This window comes from Sus scrofa, chromosome 8 (assembly GCF_054392235.1).
Source record: "Sus scrofa isolate SSC_HxYL_T2T_F1_AM1 chromosome 8, Sscrofa_HxYL_maternal_Yorkshire_Landrace_v2.0, whole genome shotgun sequence".
In the NCBI taxonomy this organism is placed as follows: Eukaryota; Metazoa; Chordata; class Mammalia; order Artiodactyla; family Suidae; genus Sus; species Sus scrofa.
The window spans coordinates 118,493,575-118,519,769 of NC_139390.1; the positions used below are offsets into that span (position 1 = coordinate 118,493,575).

General features: G+C 44.3%; 3 protein-coding genes across 27 annotated transcripts in view; 2 read left to right on the plus strand and 1 right to left on the minus strand.

Annotated features, from left to right (window-relative positions):
* The window catches only part of CASP6 (caspase 6), a 1,021,045-nt gene that overhangs the window by 499,515 nt on the left and 495,335 nt on the right, over positions 1-26,195 (plus strand). The window lies entirely within an intron of this gene.
* The window catches only part of ELOVL6 (ELOVL fatty acid elongase 6), a 465,493-nt gene that overhangs the window by 291,375 nt on the left and 147,923 nt on the right, over positions 1-26,195 (plus strand). For 6 of the 23 annotated variants that reach the window (XM_084973212.1, XM_084973206.1, XM_084973207.1 and 3 more), the window contains 4 exons: positions 813-965; positions 12,678-12,927; positions 15,110-15,268; positions 24,989-25,109. In XM_084973212.1, coding sequence (XP_084829338.1) covers positions 25,021-25,109 — 89 coding nt within the window. In that variant the 5' untranslated portion in view covers positions 813-965; positions 12,678-12,927; positions 15,110-15,268; positions 24,989-25,020. Of the gene's footprint in view, positions 1-812; positions 966-12,677; positions 12,928-15,106; positions 15,269-24,427; positions 24,526-24,795; positions 24,835-24,988; positions 25,110-26,195 lie in introns of those variants that run through there. The other 17 variants (XM_084973217.1, XM_084973211.1, XM_084973213.1 and 14 more) reach the window with 8 other exon arrangements.
* On the minus strand, positions 486-25,618 carry LOC110261986 (uncharacterized). Of its 3 annotated transcripts, XM_084973224.1 has the most exons (5): positions 25,418-25,618; positions 18,478-18,588; positions 2,632-2,774; positions 2,070-2,246; positions 487-625 (listed from the first exon to the last, which is right to left on the minus strand). In XM_084973224.1, the coding sequence occupies exons 1-4, from the start codon at positions 25,437-25,439 to the stop codon at positions 2,076-2,078; spliced, it is 447 nt and encodes a 148-aa protein (XP_084829350.1). In that variant the 5' UTR covers positions 25,440-25,618; the 3' UTR covers positions 487-625; positions 2,070-2,075. The 3 variants fall into 3 exon arrangements, 1 of the variants encoding a protein (XP_084829350.1); XR_002346457.2 differs by lacking the exons at positions 2,070-2,246; positions 18,478-18,588; positions 25,418-25,618 and adding an exon at positions 1,958-2,042 and having other exon boundaries at positions 486-625; positions 2,632-2,769; XR_014813199.1 differs by lacking the exons at positions 487-625; positions 2,070-2,246; positions 18,478-18,588; positions 25,418-25,618 and adding an exon at positions 13,711-13,807 and having other exon boundaries at positions 2,634-2,774.

The following is a 26,195-nucleotide window of genomic DNA, read 5'->3' on the forward strand; positions in this document are numbered from 1 at the left end:
GTTCTAGTTAACACACTGAATTTTTTATTTTTTAATTTTTATTTATTTATTTATTTTTTGTCTCTTGTCCTTTTAGGGCCACACCCACGGCTTATGGAGGCTTCCAGGCTAGGGGTCTAAATGGAGCTGTTGCTGCCAGCCTACACCAGCACCATAGCAATGCCAGATCCGAGCCGCGTCTGCCACCTACACCACAGCTCACAGCAACGCCAGATCCTTTAACCCACTGAGCGAGGCCAGGGATCAAACCCGCAACCTCATGGTTCCTAGTTGGATTTGCTTCCACTGCGCCACGACAGGAACTCCAACACACTGAATTTTTTATTCTCCTCCCATACACTAGGCCTCCCCAAATGCCTGGTTTGGTACATGATGGTCTTTCAGCATGAGATAAACATCCTCTTTTCCACTTGCCATCATTCTTACTTCTCCTCCAAGATTCAGTGCACATGTCACCTGTTTTATAAAGACTTTTTTGATTTTCCCAAGCAACTCTAAATTCTTCCTTCATGATGTGGACAGCAGAGCATACACCAACCAGACCATGAAATCCTCCAGCGTAATGTATGAAATATCATGGGCTTCATATTCTGGTTCAAAGTCTTCAAAGTGGGGCGAGCAATACCTGTTTGGTATGCATAAAGTAAATATTAAAACTTTAATTTAAAAAATTAAATTTTTCCTCTTGTTTTAAATTTTGATATTTTTAATATTTTATAAAATGAATACAGTATGTACTGGTAGTACCTGAATATCATCTTTTTAGAAATATATATGAGGTGCTGACTAATTTTTTATTTTTTTACTGACAGAACTGCACAATAAAGTGTTTCCAACCTCTGGTGTGGCCTATTTGAGGAGCTTTAATAACAAGTCACTCAGATGCACACTTTAGCTCCAAAAAAGCCAGCATCTAGAACAGTTCTCCACACTTGGCCGATGCTCTGTGAATGTTAAATGAGCAAGTAAGTAGATGAGGAATATATTTTTCTCGTGCATGTTGTCATGGAAGAAATAAAACATAGTCTTTTGATTCATTAGAAATATATTTTACATGGAGTTACCCTCGTGGAACAGCAGAAATGAATCCAACTAGTATCCATGAGGATGCAGGTTTGATCCCTGGCCTTGCTCAGTGGGTTAAGGATCTGGCATTGCCATGAGCTTGGTGTAGGTCACACACCCAGCTTGGATCCCCCATGGCTGTGGCTGTGGCTGTGGCTGTTGCAGGAAGTTGTAGCTCCAATCTGACCCATAGCCTGGGAACTTCCATATGCCATGGGTGTGGGCCTATTTTTTTTTTTTTTTAAAGAAAAAAAAGAATCATACTTTACAGGTTTGTGTCTTTGGGTAAGTCATTCATCTCTTGACCATCAATTTCCTCATCGGTAAAATGACGATGAGACAGCAAGTTGGTTGTGAGAATTCAAAGAAATAATAAATGCAAGCTGCCTATCCTAATGCCATTTCACATTAAGATCTCTAAGTAAATTGAAGCTGTGTCTGCAGTTCTAGTGGCAGTACGTCTGAACAAGAAGCCTCTTGTACTTTGTAGGTCCACCCTTATTTCTACCAAAATTACTTTTCCTTACAGTCACCCAAGGAAAGGACCTGGGTCCTTAGACATGGATGAATTACATGGACAAAATACACCCATTTCTTTTCTTTTCTTTTTTTTTTTTTTTTTTTTTTGGTCTTTTTAGGGCCACACCCACAGCATATGGAAGTTCCCAGGCTAGGGGTCAAATCGAAGCTGTAGCTGTTGGTCACAGCCATAGCAACTCAGGATCTGAGCCTTGTCTCAGATCACAAGCTCACAGCAAAGCCGGATCCTTAACCCACTGAGCAAGGCCAGGGATTGAACCTGCATCCTCATGGATACTAGTCAGGTTCGTTACTGCTGAGGCACAATAGAAACTCCAATATGGGTATGTTTAAAGCCAGAGAAGAATCTTACAAGTTCAGGGTTGTTCATGCACTTCCTCATGCTGCCACATTGCAAGAGAGGTTTCCTGGACATTGGCAGAATCATTTCAAAAGACCTAAGAATAGAAACATAATGAAGTCACCTTTCTTTAGGGCTTAGACCTTTGTGCCTCTCTGAGCTTCTCTGGGCTGAAGGGTGGGAAGAGGGTGGGTATCCTCTCCCAGCTCCCAGTCATCGAGGGAGGGGGAGGCTCCATCGGCAGAGGGTCATCATCTTCTATGATCTGTGAGAGCACAGGTAGGTCCAACAGAACTTCACACTATCAGAGAGAGAAGGCGTGGAGAGAAAAATCTCGTTCCGCTGGTAAATCCTAAGTGAGATCACAACAGCTGAGAAATTTGTTTAAAGAAGTGTTGACCTCTGAGGTTCTCGAAGGATTGCCTCTTCCCAGACCCTCCCAGATGGAATAGGAGGGTTAGGGCAGGAGCCTCTGGCAGATCCTTAGGGGACTGGGAGACAATGGAGAGTGCAGTTCAGGTGCCCAGCCAGTGGGTCCCAGTTGGGCAAGACAGGAAAGGCAGAGAATCAAGTACTTCAAGGGGAAGGAGTCAGGGTAAGTGAAGGAGGGACAACCTTTGTGGGCTGTCCAGAGTTAAAGAGAAAACAGCCCACAATGAATGAATGTCCCTGTGGTTCCAACTCACCCTTGGTTCCTCATTTAGGTAGCTCCTCTTCTGGAAAGTCCTTCTTGATCCCCTGATAGAGAAAAGCTTGGGTTCACCATCTCCATTGAGGTACTGTCTGGGGTCTGCTCCTCCTCTCCCACAGTTGGTTCTTGGATGCCATACTGGGGATAGAAAAGGTTTATCAGCCTTATTTGGTCAGTCTAAATTATGGCTTTAATTTAGCTAATGGCACTATTCAGAACAGAAAGTAGAGGATCACTTGATCCCTTGTTCTTCCTTCTTTCCAAAGAGTCACACAAGTCTTGAACATTCCACCTTAGATTCTTTTCTCAAGTTCATGCTCTCTTCTCCACTTTAATTAGCCTTCAACATGGTTCTCTTCAACCATAAAAATCCTTTTCTAGTCCCTAATCCAGTCTCTAATTTGCTCTCTCACTGATTTTTCAGAAATACCCATCTGATCCTGTGACCTGCCCTTCAAACTGCTTAAATGACTCCCTTCCTCAACACACTGATTGTAAACCAGTGGCCCTGGGGTCAAATCTGGACCACAAAAAGGTTTTATTTGGCCTCGACAATGATTCATTTAAAAAGAAAATTAGGAGTTCCCATGTGGCTCAGTGGGTTAAGGATCCATCATTGTCACTTCAGTGGCTCCTGTTGCTGCTATGGCATGGGTTCAGTCCCTAGCCTGGGAACTTCCACATGCCATGGATGTGTCCAAAAGTAAATAAATAAATAGAACATTAGGGAGTTTCTGTGGCTTAGTGGTAACAAACCTGAATAGTATCCATGAGGATGCGTGTTTGATCCCTGGCCTTGCTCAGTGGGTTAAGGATCTGGTGTTGTTGTGGCTGTGGTGTAGGCTGCCAGCTGCAGCTCTGATTGAACCCCTAGCCTAGGAACTTCTGAATGCTTTGGGTGCAGCCCTAAAAAAAAAGAAAAGAAAAAATAGAGAAAGCAAGATAGACTTGAAATAGAAATACATTCAGAAAATAATGAGAAAAAAATAGATTTCTTTGTGGAGCGAAGACCATTTCAACTTATTTAATATGCACACAAGGAGTATCCAGGTCAACATACCACTATTTTTTAATAACCTGCTCACCTCATTCATTTGTCAAAAGCTGTACTTGAAAGGCGTTTGAGGAGTTCCTGTCATGGCTCAGTGGTTAACGAATCCAACTAGGAACCATGAGGTTGTGGGTTCGATCTCTGGCCTTGCTTAGTGGGTTAAGGATCTGGCATTGCCATGAGCTGTGGTGTAGGTTGTGGTCGTGGCTTGGATCCTGCATTGCTGTGGCTCTGGCATAGGCCGGTGGCTAGAGCTCTGATTCGACCCCTATCCTGGGAACCTCCATATGCTGTGGGTGCGGCCCTAGAAAAGACAAAAAGACAAAAAAAAAAAAGAAAGAAAGAAAGGCGTTTGAATTTTTGAACCTTACTGAAAGGATGGAGCCATAATCCCTTAACATATCAGACAAAGCCCTTCACTTTACCAGCTCTTATTTTGTCTTGTCTCCACTTCATCAATCTCCTTAATCCATTCTTTCCAGACAATTGCTGTGCATGGAAACAATAATAACTACTAGTGAGTCTTCTCTATCTACTCAAAATAGGTAGGTGTAAAAATAGGCATGTTGCCCAAGGACATATGTTTCCTAGCCACTACAGTGTTTTTGGAGCAGGAAGATCTAGAAAGTCTAATTTGAGGCTGAAGAAGAATGGCTAATGTACTCTTAGAATTTTATGCCTGGTACTGTTCTAAACTATGCATTTGTAAAGTTACAACACCCCTAAATGATAGGTTCTGTCCATCCTGTATTACAATTGCATTGAATCCTAGGAGAGTTTGGGAATCCTAGAAATAACATGGTCAGTGAGAGACTCAGACAGGAATTGAATTCAGATTTACCTTGTATCAATGATTTTTTTTTTTTTTGTCTTTTCTAGGGCCACACCCATGGCACATGGAGGTTCCCAAACTAGGAGTTTAATCAGAGCTGTAGCCACTGGCCTATACCACAGCCATAGCAATGCAGGATCTGAGCTGTGTCTGCAACCTACACCACAGCTCCCAGCAATGCCGGATCCTTGACCCACTGAGCAAGGCCAGGGATCAAATCCGCAACCTCATGGTTCCTAGTCAGATTCATTAACCACTGAGCCAAGATGGGAACTCCAATGATCTTTTTTTAATCTTTTTTTTTTTTTTTTTGTATTAATGATCTTGACTTCAGTTTTCCCCAAAAGTGTTCCTTGGTCTACAATGCACTTCTCTGCCATTATGTACATTAAACTTTTACCAATTCTCTACCAAAACCAGACAAAGATACCACAAAAGAGAAAATTACAGACCAATATCACTGATGAACATAGATGCAAAAATCCTCAACAAAATACTAGAAAACTGAATCCAAGTATATATTAAAAGGATCATATACCATGATCAAGCAGGATTTATTCCAAGGATGCAAGGATTCTTCAATATCCACAAATCTATCAATGTGATACACCACATCAACAAACTGAAGAATAAGAACTATATGATCATCTCAATAGATGAAAAAAGGCTTTTGACAAAATTCAACACCCATTTCTGATAAAAATTATCCAGAGAGTGGGGATAGAGGGAACCTACCTTAACATAATAAAAAACATATATGAAAAACCCACAGCTAATATCATTCTCAATGGTGAAAAATTAAAAACATTCCCACTAAGATCAGGTTCAAGACAAGGGGATGTCCACTTTCACCACTATTATTCAACATAGTTTTGGAAGTTCTAACCACAGCAATTAGAGAAGAAAAAGAAATAAAAGGAATCTAAATTGGAAAAGATGAAATAAAACTATCACTGTTTGCAGATGATATGATACTAGATTTAGAAAACCCTAAAGACAGCACCAGAAAACTATTAGAACTCATTGATGAATTTGGCAAAGTTGCAGGCTACAAAATTAATACACAGAAATCAATTGCATTTCTATATACTAATAATGAAAGATCAAAAAGAAAAATCAGAGAAACCATCCCATTTACATCAAAATTAATTAATTACATAGGAATAAACCTACCTAAGGAGACAAAAGACCTGAAAATTATAAAACATTGATGAAAGAAATCAAAGACAACAAAGCAGATGGAAAGATATACCATGCTCTTGGATTGGAAGAATCAATATTGTCAAAATGACTCTACTTCTCAAGGCAATCTACAGATTCAATGCAATCTCTATCAAATTACCAAAGACATTCTTTGCAGAACTAGAACAGAATATTTTACAATTTGTATGAAAACACCAAGAGACCCTGAATAGCCAAAGCAATATTGAGAAAGAAAAACGAAAATGGAGGAATCAAGCTTCCTGACCTTTGACAATACTACAAAGCTATAGTCATCAAAACAATATGGTACTGGCACAAAAAACAGAAATATAGACCAATGGAACAGGATAGAAAGCCCAGATATAAACCCAAGTATCTGTGGGCAACTAATCTATGACAAAGGAGGACAGAACATACGGTGGAAGAAAGCCTTTTCAATAAATGGTGCTAGGAAAACTGGAAAGCTACATGTAAAAGAATGAAAATAGAACACTATCTAAAACCATATACAACAATAAAATCAAAATGGATTAAAGACTTAAATATAAGGCCAGACACTATAAAACTCCTAGAGGAGGAGTTCCCGTCGTGGCACAGTGGTTAACGAATCAGACTAGGAACCATGAGGTTGCGGGTTCGGTCCCTGCCCTTGCTCAGTAGGTTAACAATCTGGTGTTGCTGTGAGCTGTGGTGTAGGTTGCAGACGCGGCTCAGATCCCGCGTTACTGTGGCTCTGGCATAGGCCGTGGCTACAGCTCTGATTCGACCCCTAGCCTGGGAACTTCCATATGCCACGGGAGCAGCCCAAGAAATAGCAAAAAGACAAAATAAAATAAAATAAAATAAAATAAAATAAAATAAAACTCCTAGAGGAAAACATAGGTAGAACACTCTTTTACATAGCTCACAGCAACACCTTGTTTGATCCACCTCCTAGAATAATGACAATAAAGACACAAATAAACCAATGGGACCTAATCAAACTCAAAAGCTTTTGCACAGCAAAGGAAACCATTAAAAAACAAAAAGACAACCCACAGAATGGAAGAAAATCTTTGCCAACAATGCAACAGAAAAGGGCCTAATCTCCAAAATATACAAACAACTCATATAAATCAACCCCCCCCAACACACAAAAAAATCCAATTGAAAAATGGGCAGAAGACCTAAATAGCCATTTTTCCAAAGACAGACAGATGGCCAACAGGCATATGAAAAAAATGCTCAATATCACTAATGATTAGAGAAATGCAAATCAAAACTACAATGAGGTACCACCTCACACCAGTCAGAATGGCCATCATTAACAAGACAACAAATAATAAATGCTGGAGAAGGTATGGAAAAAAGGTACCCCCTCCACTGTTGGTGGGATGTAATTGCTACAACCGCTATGGAAAACAGTATGGAGGTACCTCAGGAAACCAAATATAGAGCTACCATATGATCCAGCAATTCCACTGCTGAGCATATATCCAGAAAAAAACTTTCATTGAAAAAGATACATGCTGGAGTTCCCATCGTGGCTCAGTGGTTAACAAATCCGACTAGGAACCATGGGGTTGCGGGTTCGATCCCTGGCCTTGCTCAGTGGGTTAAGGATCCAGCATTGCCATGAGCTGTGGTGTAGGTTGCAGACGTGGCTCGGATTCCGTGTTGCTATGCTTGTGGCGTAGGCCGGCAGCTGCGGCTTCTATTGGACTCCTAGCCTGGGAACCTCCCTATGCCACAGGAGCGGCCCTAGAAAAAGGCAAAAAGGCAAAAAAAGAAAAGAAAAAGTAAAGAAAAAGATACATGCATCCCTTTGTTCATAGCAGCACTATTCACAATAGCTAAAACATGGAAACAACCTAAATGTACATTGACAGACGAATGGATTAAGAAGATGTGGTACATATATACAATGGAATATTAGCCATAAAAAAGGACAAACTAATGTCGTTTGCAGCAGCATGGATGGAGCTAGAGACTCTCATACTAAGTGAAGTAAACCAGAAAAAAAAAAAAGGCAAATACCATATAATATCACTTATTTGTGGAATCTAACATATGGAATGGATGATCCTATCTAAAAAAAAAACAACAAAAAAACCCCACAGAAACAGAGCATGGGGTTGGGGTTCTGGGCAGCAGGGAGAAGGGGCAGTGGGAGGGATGGGCATCTTGGGGTTTTGGGGATGCAAACTGTTATATCTGTAATGGATGGGCAATGGGATACTACTGTACAGCACAGGGAAATGTGTGTGACTGGGTCACTTTGTTGTACAACAGAACTTGATGAAACATTGTAAATCAACTATATGTTAATAAAAAAACTTTTACCAATTCTCCGTGACTCAGCTCAAATATCCTCTGCTATTTTATGTCATCCCCAAATCCCCCTCCAAAGCCTCCTGCTTCTTCAAGTAAAATATTCATTCCACAAATATTCATTGAGGTGTGTTTTTTTTTTTTTTTTTAATTTAGGGCCTCAGGTGCAGCATGTGGAAGTTCCCAGGCTAGGGGTTAAATGGGAGCTACAGCTGCCGGCCTAGGCCACAGCCACAGCAATGCCAGATCTGGGTCACTGGGGATTGAACCTGCATCCTCATGGATACTAGTCAAGTTCCTTTCCTCTGAGTCACAGGAGAAATTCTCATTGAATTCTTATCTGAGATAGTATGCATAAAGAGCTTAAGGCAGTGCCTGGCTCATAGTTAGTGAAGAAGCTATCTATTATAACCCTACTGCCCATTTCTCTACATTGTACTGGTTTGCAGTTATTGCACTTCTGATGGTACTCATAATCTGGAGGGAGAGAAATGTGATTAAAGAATGCTGGGGAGTTCCCAATGTGGCTCAGCGGTAATGAATCTGACTAGTATCCATGAGGACACAGGTTCGATCCCTGGCTTTGTTCAGTGGGTTAAGGATCCAGCATTGCTGTGAGCTGTGGTGTAGCTCGAAGATGCAGCTTGGATCTGCTGTTGCTGTGGTTGAGGTGTATGTAGGCTGGCAGCTGCAGCTCCAATTGGACTCCTAGCCTGGAAACTTCCATGTGCCATAGGTGGGGCCCTAAAAAAGACATGCACACACACAAACTCACTCCCCTTATGAATGCTGTTATCTAGCATAATATTTTCTTCATTTTGTAGTAGTGTTTTTGATATACACAGACCTTATGACTCATCCATTTCAAGTGAACAATTCAATGGTTTGTGGTATATTCACAGAATTGTATAACCACCATTACAATCAATAGGATATTCCCCCCAAAAGAAACACTATACCCTTTAGTTCTCATTATGATACCTATGCTTCCTCATACTAGCTAACCACCAATTTAATTGTGTCTCTATATATTAGCCTATTCTGGACATTTTATATGGATTGAATTATATAATATGAGATCTTTTGTGACTGGCTTCTTACATTCAGCATAATGTTTTCCAGATTCATCCACGTTATAGCATGTATCAGTACTCCATTCTTTTTCCTGTTTGAATAATATTCCATTGAAGGAGATACCATTATTTGTTCATCAGTCGGTGGACATTTGGGTTGTTTCCACCTTCAGGCTGTTATGAATAATCCTGCTGTGAACATTCATGTATGTTTTCAAACATTTCTTTTCTCTTCTCTTGGGTATATACTCACTAGGTAACAGTGAAATTGCTCTATCAAAACAGCCTATTGTTTAAAAAAAAAAAAAACCCATCCTCCACAATGCAGTCTTATCTCTGTAATTGTTCAAAACTGCAAAACTTATCTTTCTTCTGAGTGGACAAATCCCTCAGAAGCTCCTCCTTATATAAAGAATAAGGTCAAAATTCCTTAAAATCAAAATGACCTACGGGATCCTTTAAGATTTGGCTTTCTGGTCAGCTTTCTGGTTTATCTCCCCCACTCTGCCTCCTGCACCCAAAGCTTAAGGAAAACTGAAATTCTCCAAGTGTGTACAAAACTTCTGTCAGACTTGGAATTGCATGGCTGTTGCTGCTGCTGCTGCTGCTTTTTTTTTTTTACGGCCCCACCTTCAGCATATGGAAGTTCCCAGGCTTGGGGTACAGTTGGAGCTGTGGCTGCCAGCCTACACCACAGCCACAGCAACCCAGGATCTGAGTCGCATCTGTGACCTACACCACAGTTCACACCAACACGGGATCCTTTACACAATGAGTGAGTCCAGGGATTGAACCTTTGTCTTCAAGGATACTAGTCGAATTCATTACCACAGAGTCATAACAGGAAATCCTGATGCCTGCCTCTGCCTGTCATCATTTTATCTAAAGCTTGGCTTCTTTTTTTTTTTTTTTTTTTTTTTTTTTTTTGTCTTTTTGCCTTTTCTAGGGCGGAATCCGCGGCATGTGGAGGTTCCCAGGCTAGGGGTCGAATCGGAGCTGTAGCCCCGGCCTACGCTAGAGCCACAGCAACTCAGGATCCAAGCAGCGTCTGCGACCTACACCACAGCTCATGGCAACGCCAGATCGTTAACCCACTGAGCAAGGCCAGGGATCGAACCCGAAATCTCCTGGTTCCTAATTGGATTCATTAACCACTGCGCCACAACAGGAACTCCTAAAGCTTGGCTTCTTTATATTACATAACCAGCACTGCAGTTGTTAATAAAGTTAAAGGATGTACAGTATATAAAGGTACATTGTCTATGTTCCATAGTTAGTTGTCTATCATCATTGTCATCGTTGTCGTCCTCATCGTTGTCTCATCGTTGCAGGTGTTTTCTTTCCAATTAGAAACTGGAATGCCTGAGTTCCCATTGTGGCAAAACGGTAATGAACCCCACTAGTATCCATGAGGATGCGGGTTCGATCCCTGGCCTCACTCAGTGGGTTAAAGATCCAGCATGGCCGGTGAGCTGTGGTGTGGGTCATAGATGAAGCTCAGATCTGGCACTGCTATCTATGGCTGTGGTGTAGGCGGACAGCTGTAGCTCTGATTCGCTGCAGTTCCCAGACTAGGGAACTTCCATATGTGAAAGGAAGAGAGGAAGAAAGAAAGAAAGGAAGAAGGAAAGAAAGAAAAGGAAGGAAGGGGAGAGAAAGAAAGAGAGCGAGAAAGGCAGGAAGGAAGGAAGAAAGAAAAGAAAGAGTGCAGGAGTTCCCGTGGTGGCGCAGTGGTTAGCGAATCCGACTAGGAACCATGAGGTTGCGGGTTCGATCCCTGCCCTTGCTCAGTGGGTTAACGATCTGGCGTTGCCGTGAGCTGTGGTGTAGGTTGCAGACGCGGTTCGGATCCCGAGGTTGCTGTGGCTCTGGCGTAGGCGGCAGCTACAGCTCCGATTCGACCCCTAGCCTGGGAACCTCCATATGCCGCGGGAGCGCCCCAAGAAATAGCAAAAAGACAAAAAAAAAAAAAAAAAAAAAGAGTGCAGACAGACAGAAAGAAAATGGAATGCCTTCCCACCTTTTCTGCAAAATGAATTTCTTCAAGTCTCCACCCAAATGTCACCTACTCTCCACCAGAGAGATATTGCTTTTATTCTTCTTTCTGCACCAAACATGTATGAGATACTCCCTACATTTCTGGTCCGTAAGTACTTCAAAAATCCTCATTAACAGGCCTGCAAAGTAGGTACCAATATTCTTTTTTAGATGAGACCACTGAGGCACAGAGAGAGAAATCATTGCCCAGATCACCCAGCTAGTGAGTGGCAAATACACAGTTTTTTTCACAAGGAGCCCTTATAAGAGGTATTCCCCACCAGTTGTGTTTTTGTTTTTGTTTTGTTTTACATTTTCTTTAATAATGTTGCATTGTTTTACAATAAAGCCATGGGGTTTTTTTTTACTTTCTTTAAAAGAATGTGATGTTTGTGGAGCTCATGGATCTAAATACACCAAGAGCCGAGGAGGTCGTGAAAGTTGACAAAGTGGCAGTTGCTCTCCCAGATCAGAGATGAAGCTCAGTTTACTCTTCTCTTGGTGGAAACTTCACTGAGTCATGAGCACCAGTGATTTCTAGCAGGAGGCTTTCAGGATTTCTAGATGAACAGGCTCTGAGAACAAATACCTTTGCAAAAGCCACTCAGCCTCTCCAGGCCTTGGTATTTCCCCGTGTCTTGCATGGAAGCAGTTGGCCTGGCTCATCTTCTGTCCCTCTGCTGTTGAACAGGGACCTGAAGAAAGTCATGACAGGAGCATCATACCTTCCATTGTACCAGGCACTGTGCTGGTCACATTACAGAGATTATCCATTCAAGCTTTTTAGTGTATTTAATCTTCATTTTCAGAGAAGGCAATAGAGGTAAGAGAGAATTGTGCTGTCCCATAATTGACAGGATCCAAGTGGAATTAAGGGTTTCCCAAAGTATAATCGGGAAGAACCTTGGTATTCTATTTATCACAAGTTAATCACTAAAGGGCTGTTGCCTACAAGCATAAATTATACATAATGACCTATCTCTGGGAGCGCTGCCTCCCAGGTAATGAGCTTGAAGCTAAATTGTCTTGTTTAGCTCACAAGAAACATCCTGATCAGGCCCACCTGTGATTGGCTACAGGAAGAAGAAATCAACACATCCCCTTGGGAGTCTGGCTGGACCCAGGATGGCACCCCCTCCCCTCTTAGTATAAAAGAACCCTGAATTATTATTATTATTATTATTTTGTCTTTTTAGGGCTGCACCCTTGGCATATAGAGGTTCCCAGGCTAGGGGTCCAATCGGAGCTGTAGCCACCAGCCTACGTCACAGCCACAGCAATGCCAGATCTGAGCCACGTCTGTGACCTACACCACAGCTCATGGCAACACTGGACCCCTAACCCACTGAGCGAGGCCAGGGATCGAACCTGCAACCTCATGGATCCTAGTTGTTTTCGTTAACCACTGAGCCACAACAGGAACTCCGAAAGAAGCCTGAATTCTAACTCAGGGAAGGTGGTTCTTTTGGACACTAGTCTGCCATCGTCTTGGTGTGCTGGCTCTCTAAATCCGTCTCTGTTCCTTGCCGCAACAGCTCGTCTCTGGATTTATCGGCCTGTCATGCAGCAAGAAGTATGAGTCCGGACTCAGTAACAAATTTTGGTGAAGCTAGCCAGGAGCCTGCTGCCGCCCTGGTTGTGGAATTTTGGGGTAAGGCCCTAGCAGCTGCTGGGACCACTTGTTCAGAAAATCTTCCCTTTAAAGTTTCCTGAAGCAGCACCAGCTGCCCCAGCGCTTGGCAGTTAAGGAATCGATAGATGGGAGTTGACAGGCTCAGTACGTAGGTAAGTCACTCTGGTGTCCCTAACCAGAAACTTTATTTCCTCTCTGTTTGTTTGTTTTCTTCAGACTAAGCCAGTTTGCTTTGTAGTTGAGTGGGGAACCCTGTTGGAGAGAGGGGAAAAAATGTGGAATTTTTACCTGATTTGTGAACTGGTTCCTTTTTTTCTTTGGATGCTAGTGTGGGCACCATTTGTGTTCTGTCTTTAAAAACTGGGTAATGTTTCAACTACCCCTAAAGAAAGGCCTCTGAGATGCGTTTAGGAGAAGTGATCTGATCATAGCTATGAATCTGAGACGGAGAAGTCGATGATGTTTTATTGCAACAATGCATCCACAGTACCCATTAGGATCACCGCTCAGGACTTAGGCCTGGTTGTCTTGGGTCCCTGTGCACCACATACTGCCACCCTTGCTGTGTTCATTAAATCCTATTCGGTCTCTTGTGTTGTTGGTCTGGATCCAGCTGTTCTCCAAGGAGTCCCACGGAATGGGAGTTGAGTTGATTGTTCTTGTGATATGTAAAACCCTAAGACCACAGTTGAGGGTGTCTCTAGGGTTTTCTGTTCTTCAGGTTTTTCTCCACTTACAGATTGATGTCAAATGGAGGAAAGGAACAGCAAAAACCCTGTCCTTGTCTAAAAGTGGGGCATTCCCAGGGAGAAGAGAACGGTTCCCCTTGGTTCCTGAAATCAACAAAAGCCCCATCCCAGAATTCAGCCCAGTGGCTTGATACCAAGGCAAAAATGCATCCTTTTAATGGCTAGAGATGATCAATCACTACTCACGGTTTTACAGTGGCCTTTGAATGGCTCTGTAGCTCTTCTGTGAAGAAGCAGGGAAGAGTGATAAAATCCTCTATGTGCAAGCATTTGTGCTATTACATCGGGGAGGGAAAAAGTCAGACAGCTGTTACCTTATGTTAAAAAAAAAAGAAAAAAAAAAAAAAAAAACCCAAGGGAAAATGTGTCATACAGGAAAAAAGGGAACAAGGGTAAGGATATGTTGCTCCAACCTCTAGCCAAGCTGGCTATCACTGCTGTGCAGCCCTTATGCCAATATACCCTCCCCCTCTTTATAGGGCTTAGTTAGAAAATCTTCTGCTATTGCAAGAACCTGGCCTGGAGTCGCCATTTAAGACCCAAGAGCCACTGCTGGAGCAGGGAAATTTCCCTTACACCATTATCCCTCAGGAGGCCTAAATGCAAACAGCCAAGCTGGGTTTCTATGGATGCATAGTCGTTTCTCCACCTCAAATTTGCTTAATTGGACAGATCACAACCCTCCTTATAGGGAGGCTATGCTTACAGGACGTGAAAGAATGATCATTGATGAGGCCAGGGAAGAAGTATACCGGCTCCACCTAACAGGCCCGAATGATACATTTGAAGCCTGTTTGGCAGTACCCACAGCTGAACCAAATTTGGAGCCCCATGATGGAGAAATGCCTTTTTTTTTTTTTTTGGTCTTTTTGTCCTTTTAGGGCCGCACCCTCGGCATATGGAGGTTCTCAGGCTAGGGGTCTAATCGGAGCTGTAGCTGCCAGCCTACACCAGAGCCACAGCAATGCCAGATCCAAGCCGAGTCTGAGACCTACACCACAGCTCATGGCAACGCCAGGTCCTTAACCCACTGAGCAAGGCCAGGGATCGAACCCGCAATCTCATGGTTCCTAGTCGGATTTGTTTCTGCTGTGCCACAACAGGAACTCCCAAGAAATGCCCTTTTTAGGACACAACCATACAGGCATCTTTGTAAAGGGGACACAAAGCAAAATAACTTCAAAAAATTGAGCAAAGTGCCTCAGATACTAGAAATTTGCAAAAATTAGATGGTGGACTTGGAATAAACCCTTCTCAGTTGGTAGAGGTTGCTTTTAAGAGTACAATAGGAGCTCCCATCGTGGATCCGTGAAAACGAATCAGACTAGTATCCATGAGGATGCAGGTTCGATTGCTGGCCTCGCTCAGTGGGTTCAGGATTTGGCATTGCAATGAGCTGTGGTGTAGATCGCAGACGCTGCTCAGATCCTGCATTGCTGTGGCTGTAGGGTTGGCCAGCAGCTATAGCTCTAATTCGACCACTGGCCTGGGAATCTCCATATGCCACAGGTGTGGCCCTAAAAAGAAAAATAAAATAAAAGAGTACAACAGACACAACATAAAACACCCCTTTTTATGGCAGCAGCATTGGATCGCCAGGAAGCAAGTAACCCAGAGAGAGGTGAGCCCCCACTGGGGAAGGAACAAGGAGCTGACCGAAGGGGGAGAAAGTGCACTGGAAGAGATTGCCCTGGGCTAATGCAGAAGAAGAGCAACGACACAAGAGAGACGGGAGGCTCTCATGGTAAGAAAGTGAATGAAGAGGCCCAGGGACTTCCTTGGACTTGAGGCGCCCCATTCCCACAGGAGTCCAGGGTGAAACTGACAGTGGGAATGAGCCAAAGAAAATGTACTGAACAAGGAATTGTTTTGAGTCCTGAGGCCCTCTTGGATCACAGTCCTAACAGTACCCATTACAGGAGAGGTGCCATCTTACAGGACTCAAAAATAACGTGATGAAGCCTAACGTACAAAAGACCATTAAGAGTGACTCAAAATTGCGTGGTTTGTGCGAAAATAACCCAAGGACTGATGTGGGACATCTCCAATTGGGGACCCGGCACAGAGGAACCAGCCCCACAGAGGACTAGCAAATAGACTTTACTCAAATGCCTTGAGCTACAGAAAATCTCAGGTGCCTGCTAGTGTTTGTGGACACTTTCAAGAGGGAAAGAAGCACATCCCACCCAGACAAAGACACCCCTCCGAGGTGGTTAAAGCCCTCCTCAAGGAAATTATTATGTAATTTGGTTGACCTAACACCCCTTGGAGTGACAAAGGGCCTGCTTTGGTCTCCAGCATGTGACTGAAACTTAGCCTCCGCCCACCCATGTTGCATAAGGAACGGGGAGACAGAGTTTGGGCCGAAGGAGGGAAAAAACAGCTCTACTGCTTTGCCAGGCAAAGGAGGGTCACAGCAGGCTAATGCCCTAAAGGCCGTGCCCTCCTTTGGGAGAGAAGAGAAAATGGTTTTATAGTTGGGGAGTGGAAAACAGGGCCACAGATGAGGATCAGGGTAGATGCGAGCTTGTAGGGTGTTCAGTGGCCCTGGGGCTGGTTCTGGGACCCTGTTTTCTTTCTGGAATAAAGAATGCTTCATCATATCTCTCATTTGTTGGGGGGTTTTAATTCTGAAACATGCAAAGATATTGTCATGTATCTTCCTTGAGGAGGCACCAGGACCCTGCCCCAAGGCTGCATGCACTCCTGTCTCCTGGCTCTTCTTTCCTGGTCTCCGCATCCCCTCCGTTCCCTGATAAGCAACAGTCTGAAGCTGCCGTGTTGGAACTCTGGGAAGGTCGAGGATGATAAATGAGGCCTCTTTGCTTAAAAACAAGAAACAGGGGATAGGAAGGCTTTGGCGCCCAGGAGCCCCACAGGGTTCTGCTCAGTTTCAAGTATAACCGAACAGGTATCATCCAAAGCATTGCAAGCTTATTGGAAACTAAATTCATCCTGGAGACCACAATCAACGGGAAAAACAGAGAACATGAATCACACATTAAAAAGGAGTGTTACTAAAATATATTGAGAGATTGAGTTATTTGGATAAGGCCTTGCCAGTTGTCCTGCTCTGGGGATCAGAAGGGCTCCCAGAGGCAGGCCTAAATTAATTGCCCTTGAAATATGACATGGTGCAATATTTCATGGTGCAATATTGTATTCATGGTGCAACGCAAAAACCATTACAAGTGTCTGCCTGGGCAGGAGACTTTGTAAATGCTCTAAAAGACCTAGCAATCACTGCCCATCCAACTGAAGTAGCTTTTCAACATTTCGCATTCAGAGACTGAGTCCTCCTTAAAACCTGGAGAAAACAAGGGCCTAAACATCTGACTGCAAGGTGGACAGGACCACACATGGCATTCCTCACCATGCGCTTTGTCAGGTTAACTGGCCTGAAACCATGCATTCATCACACTTGGATGAAAGCAGCACAAGGTCATCAGAAAACAACCCAACTCCTGAGGGGCCTGGAGAGCCCTGGGTTTGTGAACCCTTAGAAGACTTATGGTTGCTCTTTAAAAAAGAAGTATTGAAAGTAGTTCCCATTGTGGCTCAGCAGTCACGAACCCAACTCGTATCCATGAGGACGCAGGTTCAATCCTTGGTCTTGATCAGTGGGTTAAGGATCTGGCGTGGCCATGAGCCGTGGCGTAGGTCACAGGTCTGGAACCTCCATATACCACTGGTGTAGGCTTAAAACAAAACAAAACAAAACAAAACAAAAGGATCAAGATTATAATTTCATTGTAGCTGGAGAAGGGTCAGCCTATTTAATTTTTCTCCAAATAAATAGCATAGGAGGAGTTCCCAATGTGGCACACTGGAAACAAATCCAACTAGGAACCATGAGGTTGTGGGTTTGATCCCTGGCCTCGTTCAGTGGGTTAAGGATCCGGCGTTGCCATGAGCTGTGGTGTAGGTGGCAGACGTGGCTCGGATCTGACATGGATGTATGTGTCTGTGGCTGTGGCCATGGTGTAGGCCATCGGCTACAGCTCCGATTAGACCCCTGGCCTGGGAACCTCCATATGCCATGGGTGCAGCCCTAAGAAAAAGGGGGAAAAAGACAAATAAATAAATAGCATAGGAATTTAGTGTTATTATGGCACAAAGTTAAATTTAATATTTGTACTGGGAACTGGAAGCAAAATTCCAAGTACAATTACAAACTAGACAACAAAATGTTAAAGGGTTTCATCAGGTTCAAATACCTAAAAAAAGGAAAAGACTGTCTTTCTGACTAAAAGATTCTAAGGAATATTCCCTGTTGAAGGCTGATCAATTAATTCCATATTGACTACCTCCTCGCCACCCCTACCCCACCTCCCATTCAGCAGGCGGTAGCCTAGTGGTCGTCTCTTTTCCCACAAGACTGGGGAAAGGATCTTTGATGGTATAGAATTATAATAGGGAAAACCCCCTTTTTTTTGCTCTGTCTTGTTGTCTTAGAGCTGCACCCATGGTATACGACGGTTCCCAGGCTAGGGGTTGAATCGGAGCTGTAGCTGCTGGCCTACACCACAGCCACGCCAAGCCAGATCTGAGCAGCGTCTGCAACCTACACCCCAGCGCATAGCAACACCAGATCCTTAACCCACTGAGCAAGGCCAGGCATCGAACCCGCATCCTCATGGATGCTAGCTGGGTTCATTAACCACTGAGCCACAATGGGAACATCTGGAAAATCCTTTGGGTTCCACTATAAGTTAATCTTTAAAGGAATTGATCTATAAGATTATAAGCTGATGGCCTATCTCTGGGAACCCCGCCTCCCAGGTAGCAAGTTTTAAACTGAAACACCTTTTCCTAGCTTACCAGACAGCACACTGAGCAGGCCCACCTGTGATTGTCTGCAGGAAGGAAGAAATTAGCACTTCCCCTCTGGAGCTGGGTTGGAACCAGGACTTCACCCCCACCCCATTTAGAATAAAAAAGCCAGAATTCTACCTCTGGGAAGACGGTTCTTTGGGACACTAGTCCACCATCTTCTTGCTGTGCTGGCGTTCTGATTCACGTTGCTGTTCCTTGCCCCAGCTACTCCTCTCTGGATTTCCTGGCCTGTCATGGAGCAAACAGTGCAAGCTTGGACTCAGCAAAAAAAAAAAAAAAATTTCCCCCCAAACTGCAGTGGGATGTAGTTACCAAAAGAGCAGAGGCAAAGACCCCAAATGTCTATATCAATATAGAAGTAAATGAGTTTGGCCTCTGTTTTTTCTGAATTTTCCTACTGATGCTGCACCCGAAATCCCTTATGTCCCTGATTTCTCCCCAAGTCTTTCTCTGGCTTTGGGAAGTTTTCTTTCAGCATTGCTTACATTTAAATCTCTTTCCAAGCCAATGTTGCATCTTTTGGTTATGTCTAATCCTCCTGCCTGTGACCTTGTCTCTAATCATCCAACCTTTTTTTTTTTAAGGACTGCATCCACTGCATATGGAAGTGCCTAGGCTAGGGGATGAACTGGAGCTGGAGCTGCCGGCCTACGCCATAGCCACAACAATGCCAGATCCAAGCTGGGTCTGTGGCCTCCGCTGAAGCTCGAGGCAACGCCAGATCCTTGACCCACTGAGTGAGGCCAGGGATTGCACCACTTCCTCAGGGACGGTGGTCAGGGTCTCAACCCACTGGGCCACAGCTGGGACCCTGTGACACAATTATCCTTACTACTGAGACCAGATAAAACTATTATTCAGAGTTTCCTTATAAGACAAATACTTGAGGCAGCTTTTTTTGCTTCTTTTAGGTTATCTGCTCTGGAACAAGCTGAAAAAATAGTCTTTAGCAGTTCACTTGATCTTCGGTGTCTTAGCCCAAGTCCTAAGGTGGTAAAGTCCCTCCTAAAGCTTGCATGAGAGTGACCTCCCCGTTTGTCCACTGGCCCAGTCCAGGTGTGATGTCCTGCCACACACCCCTGACGTGGGATCATGGTGGGAAAGGCACCCACTGAGATTTATGCCTTTCTTGAAGTCTCCTGTATAGTTTGGACCAATACATATTAGAGGAATAGTAGGAGGCACCCTGAATTGTTCCTTGTAATTCAAGGGAGTTTATTCGTCATGAGAGATCTACATACATCTTCTCTTCTCTACTAACACAGATAATAAGGAGTAAATGCAATTGCCTAACAGCCAGTTCATTTATATGTAAATACAGAAAAAGAGATCTTAGTAAGTATGTAGAATGACTGTTTCCCTTCACATGCAGTTTACCCAATTGTCCTCCAGGGGCGCTCTGAACTTAAATATCAGCAATGAGAAATGTGCTCATTATCAAGTAGTGTTCTTTAGGTTTTCATTTATATCTGAAATACATTTTTGTGCTACTGAATAATTCTGTGTGGTAAATATATGAAAGGATGCTAATCAGAAGACATCTGGGAGTTCCCGTCGTGGCTCAGCGGTTAACAAACCCGACTAGCATCCATGAGGACTCAGGTTTGATCCCTGGCCTCGCTCAGTGGTTTAAGGATCCATCATTGCCGTGAGCTATGGTGTAGGTCATAGATGCGGCTCAGATCTGGCATTGCTGTGGCTGTGGCTTAGGTCAGCGGCTACAGCTCCGATTCGACCCCTAGCCTGGGAACCTCCATGTGCTGCAGGAGTGGCCCTAGAAATGGCAAAAAGACAAAAAAAAAAAAAGGCCCTCACTCATTCCCTGGAACTTAATTGCCCTTTGCTACTCCCAAAGTGAAAAGTATTGGCTCATAAACTCAGAGGGTTTGGGGCAGACACTATCTGCATCGTGGAAGGCACATGCTCACAGTGTTGTGAAAACCCCAGAGTTAAACTGGACATTTAAGCACCTATCATATTCCCTTATTACAATTTCCTAAATTTCTTCCTCCAGTGAGTTCCCATTGTGGCTCACTGGTAACTAATCTGACTACTATCCATGAGGATGTGGGCTCGATCTCTGGCCTTACACAGAGGGTTAAGTATCCAGCATTGCCTGAGCTACAGTGCAGGTCACAGATGCCGCTCGGATCCAGTGTTGCTGTGGCTGTGGCTCTGGCCAGCAGCTACAGCTCCAATTTGACCCATAGCCTGGGAAATTCCATGTGCTGCAGGTTCAGCCCTAAAAGAGCATTAAAAAAAAAAAAAAAAAGCTTCATAATATTCCATTGTAAAGGTGTGCCATCATTTAGTTAATATTAGTGATCATTTAGTTAACCCTTATTATTTCCAGTGTTATTACAATGCTGAACGATATCTTATACATATATCTAGAATGTTTTGGTGAGTGTATCCACAGAGTAAGTTCCCAGTAGTAGAATTACTAGAAATTATCACGCTATTTCCCACCTAAAAACTCTACGATTTCCTCACCCCACTGCAGTTAGAATCAAATCAAATTATCTTGATTGACCAGTCAGCTAAGACCTGGCCTGGATCTGCTTCTCCAACCTATTGGAGTTACTCCTTCCTTATGACCTGGAGACTCAACAGCCTTTTTTCCTCAGTCCTGCAAAAGCATTCCTAACTTCAGGACTTTTGTACTTGCTCTTGCTTCTTGTGATACCCTGGCTCTTTGTCATTCTGACCATTGATCTAAAATAAATAGACTGGTAGTTACTACTCCAGCAATAATGGGTTTATTTGGGATCATCAGAGAATTGCAATTCAGAGTGTACAGCCACGGTGAGCCATGTGCAGACCATCACAGGGGAAGGGAAGGAGACCCCTTTTATAGAGGGGGGAAGGAAGGTGGGAGGGCCATGGTAAACAAAAAGTCAGTGGCCTTTCATTGCTTGAGTCGCTGCCTGATGTCTTGACTCAACTGAGGTTTCTGTGTATTAATTTTTTACACGAGTAACTGTTGCCTTCTCAGTGAAGCCTTTAGGTTTTTGTTGTTCTGTTTTTTTTTTTTTATTTTTTTTAAAATTTTTTTAAATTTTTATTTATTTTTGTCTTTTTAGGGCTGCACCCACAGCATTTGGAGGTGCGCAGGCTAGGGATTGAATCAGAGCTGTAGCTGCTGGCCTGCACCACAGCCACAGAAACTCAGGATCTGAGCAGTGTCTGCGACATACACAGCAGCTCCCAGCAAGGCCAGATCATTAACCCACTGAGCGAGGTCAGGGATTGAACCTGTGTCCTCATGGATGCTAGTCAGATTTGTTTCCTCTGAGCCACAGCGGGAACTCCTGCCTTTAGGGCTAAGCGAGCACTCCCATCTCTTTACATGATTCTATTTAATTTTAATCTTAGGATTTCACATGAAGTTATTTTGTCTTCCCCTCTGGAATGTGAGCTCCACAAGAATAGGAGTCCTGTTTTTCTTCTTCCCCACTTGAGTCCCACAAGCTCAGAAGAGCAAAGGCTCAAGGAATATCCAGTGAATAAATGGTCAATGAATAAGTGGATTTAAAATGATTAAATAGGTGTTCCCCCTGTGATACTATGTGTTAATAATTCAATCCCCAAGAGTTCCCTTTGTGAACCCACGAACCTGACTAGTATTCATGAGGATGCAGGTTGGGACCCTGGCTTGGCCCAGTGGATCAAGGATCCAGCGTTGCTATGAGCTGTGGTGTAGGTTGCAGACATGGCTCGGATCCCGAGTTTGCTGTGGTGTAGGCTGGCTCAGCTGTAGCGATGAGTAGACCCCTTGCCTGGGAATTTCCATATGCCATGGCTCTGGCCCTAAAAAGCAAAAAAAAAAAAAAAAAAAAAAAAAAAATGGAATTCAATCCCCAGCTGGAAGCAGTGGGTTAAAGAAGGGATCTGGTATTGCCTCAGCTTCGGCTTGGATTCAATCCCTGCCCAGGGAACTGCCATATGACACAGGTGCAGCCATGAAAAAATAAAGTAAAATGATTAAATAGGCTGCCAAATTGCTAGGTAAAGTCACTAGTTTTCACTACCACTGACAGTGCCTGTTCTGAATATCCTCAACAGCACTTGTACTATCAAGAATTTATCATTTTTGGTAATTGATCACTTTAAAGGACTTAACCTCCAAATTTAAAGTAATTTTTCTTTAGACACCGTTAAAAACAAATCAGATATTTGCTTTTAACATAATGTCAAGTCCATCTTCAGAAAATAAACAGGTAGTAACAGACATTTGAATAAGAAACATAGGAAGTAAATGAGACTTTCTCATACTAGTTTAAAATTGATGTGATGACTAGTGAGAATTGTCCTCGGTTTAAAAATGGAATCCTTTTAAGGCAAAAGAAGGACCTATCCTTGCGCTATATACCAAGATGTTTGCTGGATTTTCCTCACACATGATTCCTTTCTCACTTCCCTCCCTTCTTTCACTTTGTTAATCACTTCATATCACAAATATATATATTTTAAATTATTTATTTAGCTTTTTTTTCAGGGCTCCCCTCGCAGCATATGGAGGTTCCCAGGCGAGGGGTCCAATCAGAGCTGCAACTGTGCAGCTGCCGGCCTACACCACAGCCACAGCTACACCAGATCCAAGCCACATCTGCAACCTACACCACAGTTCACGGCAAGGCCGGATTCTTAACCCACTGAGTGAGGTCAGGGATCAGACCCGAAATCTCATGGTTCCTAGTCGGATTGTTTCTGCTGTGCCACAATGGGAACTCCTACAAATATTTATTGACTACTCAAAGACCCAGGTACTTTGCTAAAATCCTTCTTTTTCAGGCCACACCCACTTGCCCCTAAATCCTGCCAAGTCTTTTGGCCTAGGCTTTACCTCCAAATTCACTTACAACTTGTACTGCAGAAGTCTCTATAATGACAACCCTTATATTGAGCAATGAGGAGAGTCCATACTTGGGAAATTTGGGAGCATCAACTTGTAAATTAATTTGCTAATTATAAATACATATGCGTGCATATGTGTGTGTGTATATATAAAAATGAACTGGATTTTAAAGACTCATTAATTATTTAAGTTCTTATTACACCCTCCTCATTTAGAGATATTTCTCACAGTTCCCACTTTTCAGAATTTTCTTCCTTGTCCTAATGTCCACCTAATTTTTAAAGCATAGCTTTAAAAAAAAAAATTATTATTGGGCATTCCCTCTGTGGTGCAGCAGAAACAAATCCAACTAGGAACCCTGAGGTTGGGGGTTCAATCCCTGGCCTAGCTCAGTGGGTCGAGGACCCGGCATTGCCGTGAGCTGTGGTGTGGGTTGCAGACGGGGCTCGGATCTGGCGTGGCTGTGGCTGTGGCCTAGGCTGGCAACTGGAGTTCCGATTCAGCCCCTAGCCTGGGAACCTCCATGTGATGCAAGTGCGGCCCTAAAAAGAAAAAAAAAAAAATTGTATTTTAAGCTTATAACAATTATATGTATAGAGCAAATTATCAGATGCTGCCAAGTCTCATTTCACTTTTCCTAACTTGTGGGTAATGAGTGGAGGAATGGACACCATAAAAAACACTTTTCCCTCTGAGAAAATGAAGAGGGTTGTTTATGGAAGCTGAGGTTAAAACACTGCAGTGAGAGCAGGGGTTCAGTAGAGGCCAATATTGCCTTTAGCCCTCTCCTCAAACACAATTCTGTTCCATCTACTACCCCAGCAATACATCAAGCGAAATTCCCCATGTGTTTTGCATTGGACCAGTTGGTCTAGTTTTCCTATCTGCTCACTTCCTTCTCCCCCTTTGTTTCTGTTCACTAATTCTACCCCTTCCCTCCCTTCCCCAAACCTACCACCTGACCTCTCTCTTCTGGCTACTAGTCACTCTCCACCCACCCTTGCTCGCCCTCAGCATCCCCAGACATCACGCGATTGGGGAGCTCTGCGGGCCAGGCCCCAGGTGAACTCGAGTCAAAGCCAGAGCTCAGGGCTGAGTGACCTGGAGGGTGTGGCAAGAGCAAGGAGGTGGGAAGTTTGATCCTTTCACGTGGGATTTCAGCGCAAATTTGCCTGGAGTTCTAGCCAGAGCTGGCAGGTTTTACTATTTACTTAAGGCTTACTCGCAGAGCTCGCTGGTCTGCGCCCTGGGGCTGCACTCGGTATGCGGAACACTTCATTCAAAGGCAAGGCTAGGCGGCTCACGAGGTCAGGATTGAGGCTGTGGATGACCTCGACACCACTTCCTCCCCCTTCTAGCCTTTCCTCCACCCTTTTAGTCACCTACTCGTAAACAAAACTGTCCCCAGGGCTGTCTTGCTTCCTTTCGCTCTCCCTCGCAAAGGGTTAATTTGTCTGATCGCATGAGGGGGAGGAGATTTCCCTGTAGACAAGTAAAAAGGGTGATGGACAAACGTGCGGGCACTAAGACCGCAAGGCATTCATTTCCTCCTACGGTGGATGCGGACGCCGGGAGGAGGAGAGTCCCAGAGCGAGGAGCTGAGAGCCCAGGCACAGGCAATGCTCAGCCCCGACTGTAGCTGAGAGAGACTGGGAGAGACCGATTGCTGGAGACCCAGCGGCGCGGGGAAGACCTAGGGGGGTGGGTGGGGGAAGCAGACAGGAGTGCACTCAAAATCAAGCGCTTTACAGATTATTTTATTTTGTGTAGAGAACACGTAGCGACTCCGAAGATCAGCCCCAATGAACATGTCAGTGTTGACTTTACAAGAATATGAATTCGAAAAGCAGTTCAACGAGAACGAAGCCATCCAATGGATGCAGGAAAACTGGTAGGTGATGCTTTCTCGTGATACAGTCCCCGGGAGCCTCGCGCGTCTCCCGGGTGTGCCTTAATGTCGGTACTCCCTTTCTGGGGTGTGAATGGAGCGAGGAACCGCGGGCAGTTGCCGAGTTCCCGGGTCTCCCGGGTGCAGGGGACACTGGGGCTGCATGAGACGCGTGGTTCTGTGGTTGCCCCTGGGTTAGCCGTGGCTAAGCATGCATCTTTAACATAGATTATATAACATAGAACATATATGTGTACATAGAGTAGATGTCTGCGCGACAGGGAAGGCGGGAGAGATGTCACAGTCCATACCTTTGCTGCTCCTGGTTTTCATCTAGATTTGGGTTTTCTTGCTTGGCCTCCGGCAGGCAGAGTGTGAAAGGCAGTGGGGGAGGACCCGGTCTCCTGCTCCCTTTAACCCTCTCCCGCCCGCCGCAGTCCTCGGCTCTCTGGTCCTCGCCCTTTCCCATCCCTCGTGTCCTTCCTTTCTCCTTGCGTTTCTCTTACTTCACTGCCCTCCTCTTTGCTGCTCCTGAGCCGGATTCCTCCTTTCCTGGACCCCTTTATCCCTTTCCGGTTTCTTAAAGAGACAGGGGCGGGGGGCGGGGGAGGAGGGGACAATGAAAACGGTAATAAAAATGAATGAACCCAAGCTCTTGGAGCCACGCCATTATTAAGTTTGTTTTACGGAGACGCCTTTTGGACACTCTCAGTTCTAAGTCAGTGGGAAGCTGCTGACTGGAGTTGACACAGATCAAAAACCCCTCAGTGTGCAGAGTCCTTAGGGGCTCTTCCTCAGACAAACTTCTGACCCGGGAAAGCATCTTTCTTGTTTATTGCGTTCCCTCCTCCAGTCCTTTTGAAAATCCCCGTGTGGGAAGCGATCCTGTGTCACCTTGCAATATTTAACAGAAAAGGGTGCGTGTGCTCATCTCGCTTCTTCCTCGTAGACAGAGCTGCTGTGGCAGACATTCTCTTCCTCCCCTTAACCCCAGGTCTGGCTGGCCATCAGCATAGGGCAAACCAAACGCACCCCAGCGCGATTCCGGCAGCGGCTGGCAGCCTCCTAGGTGCTGGCTGAGGGGTGGGG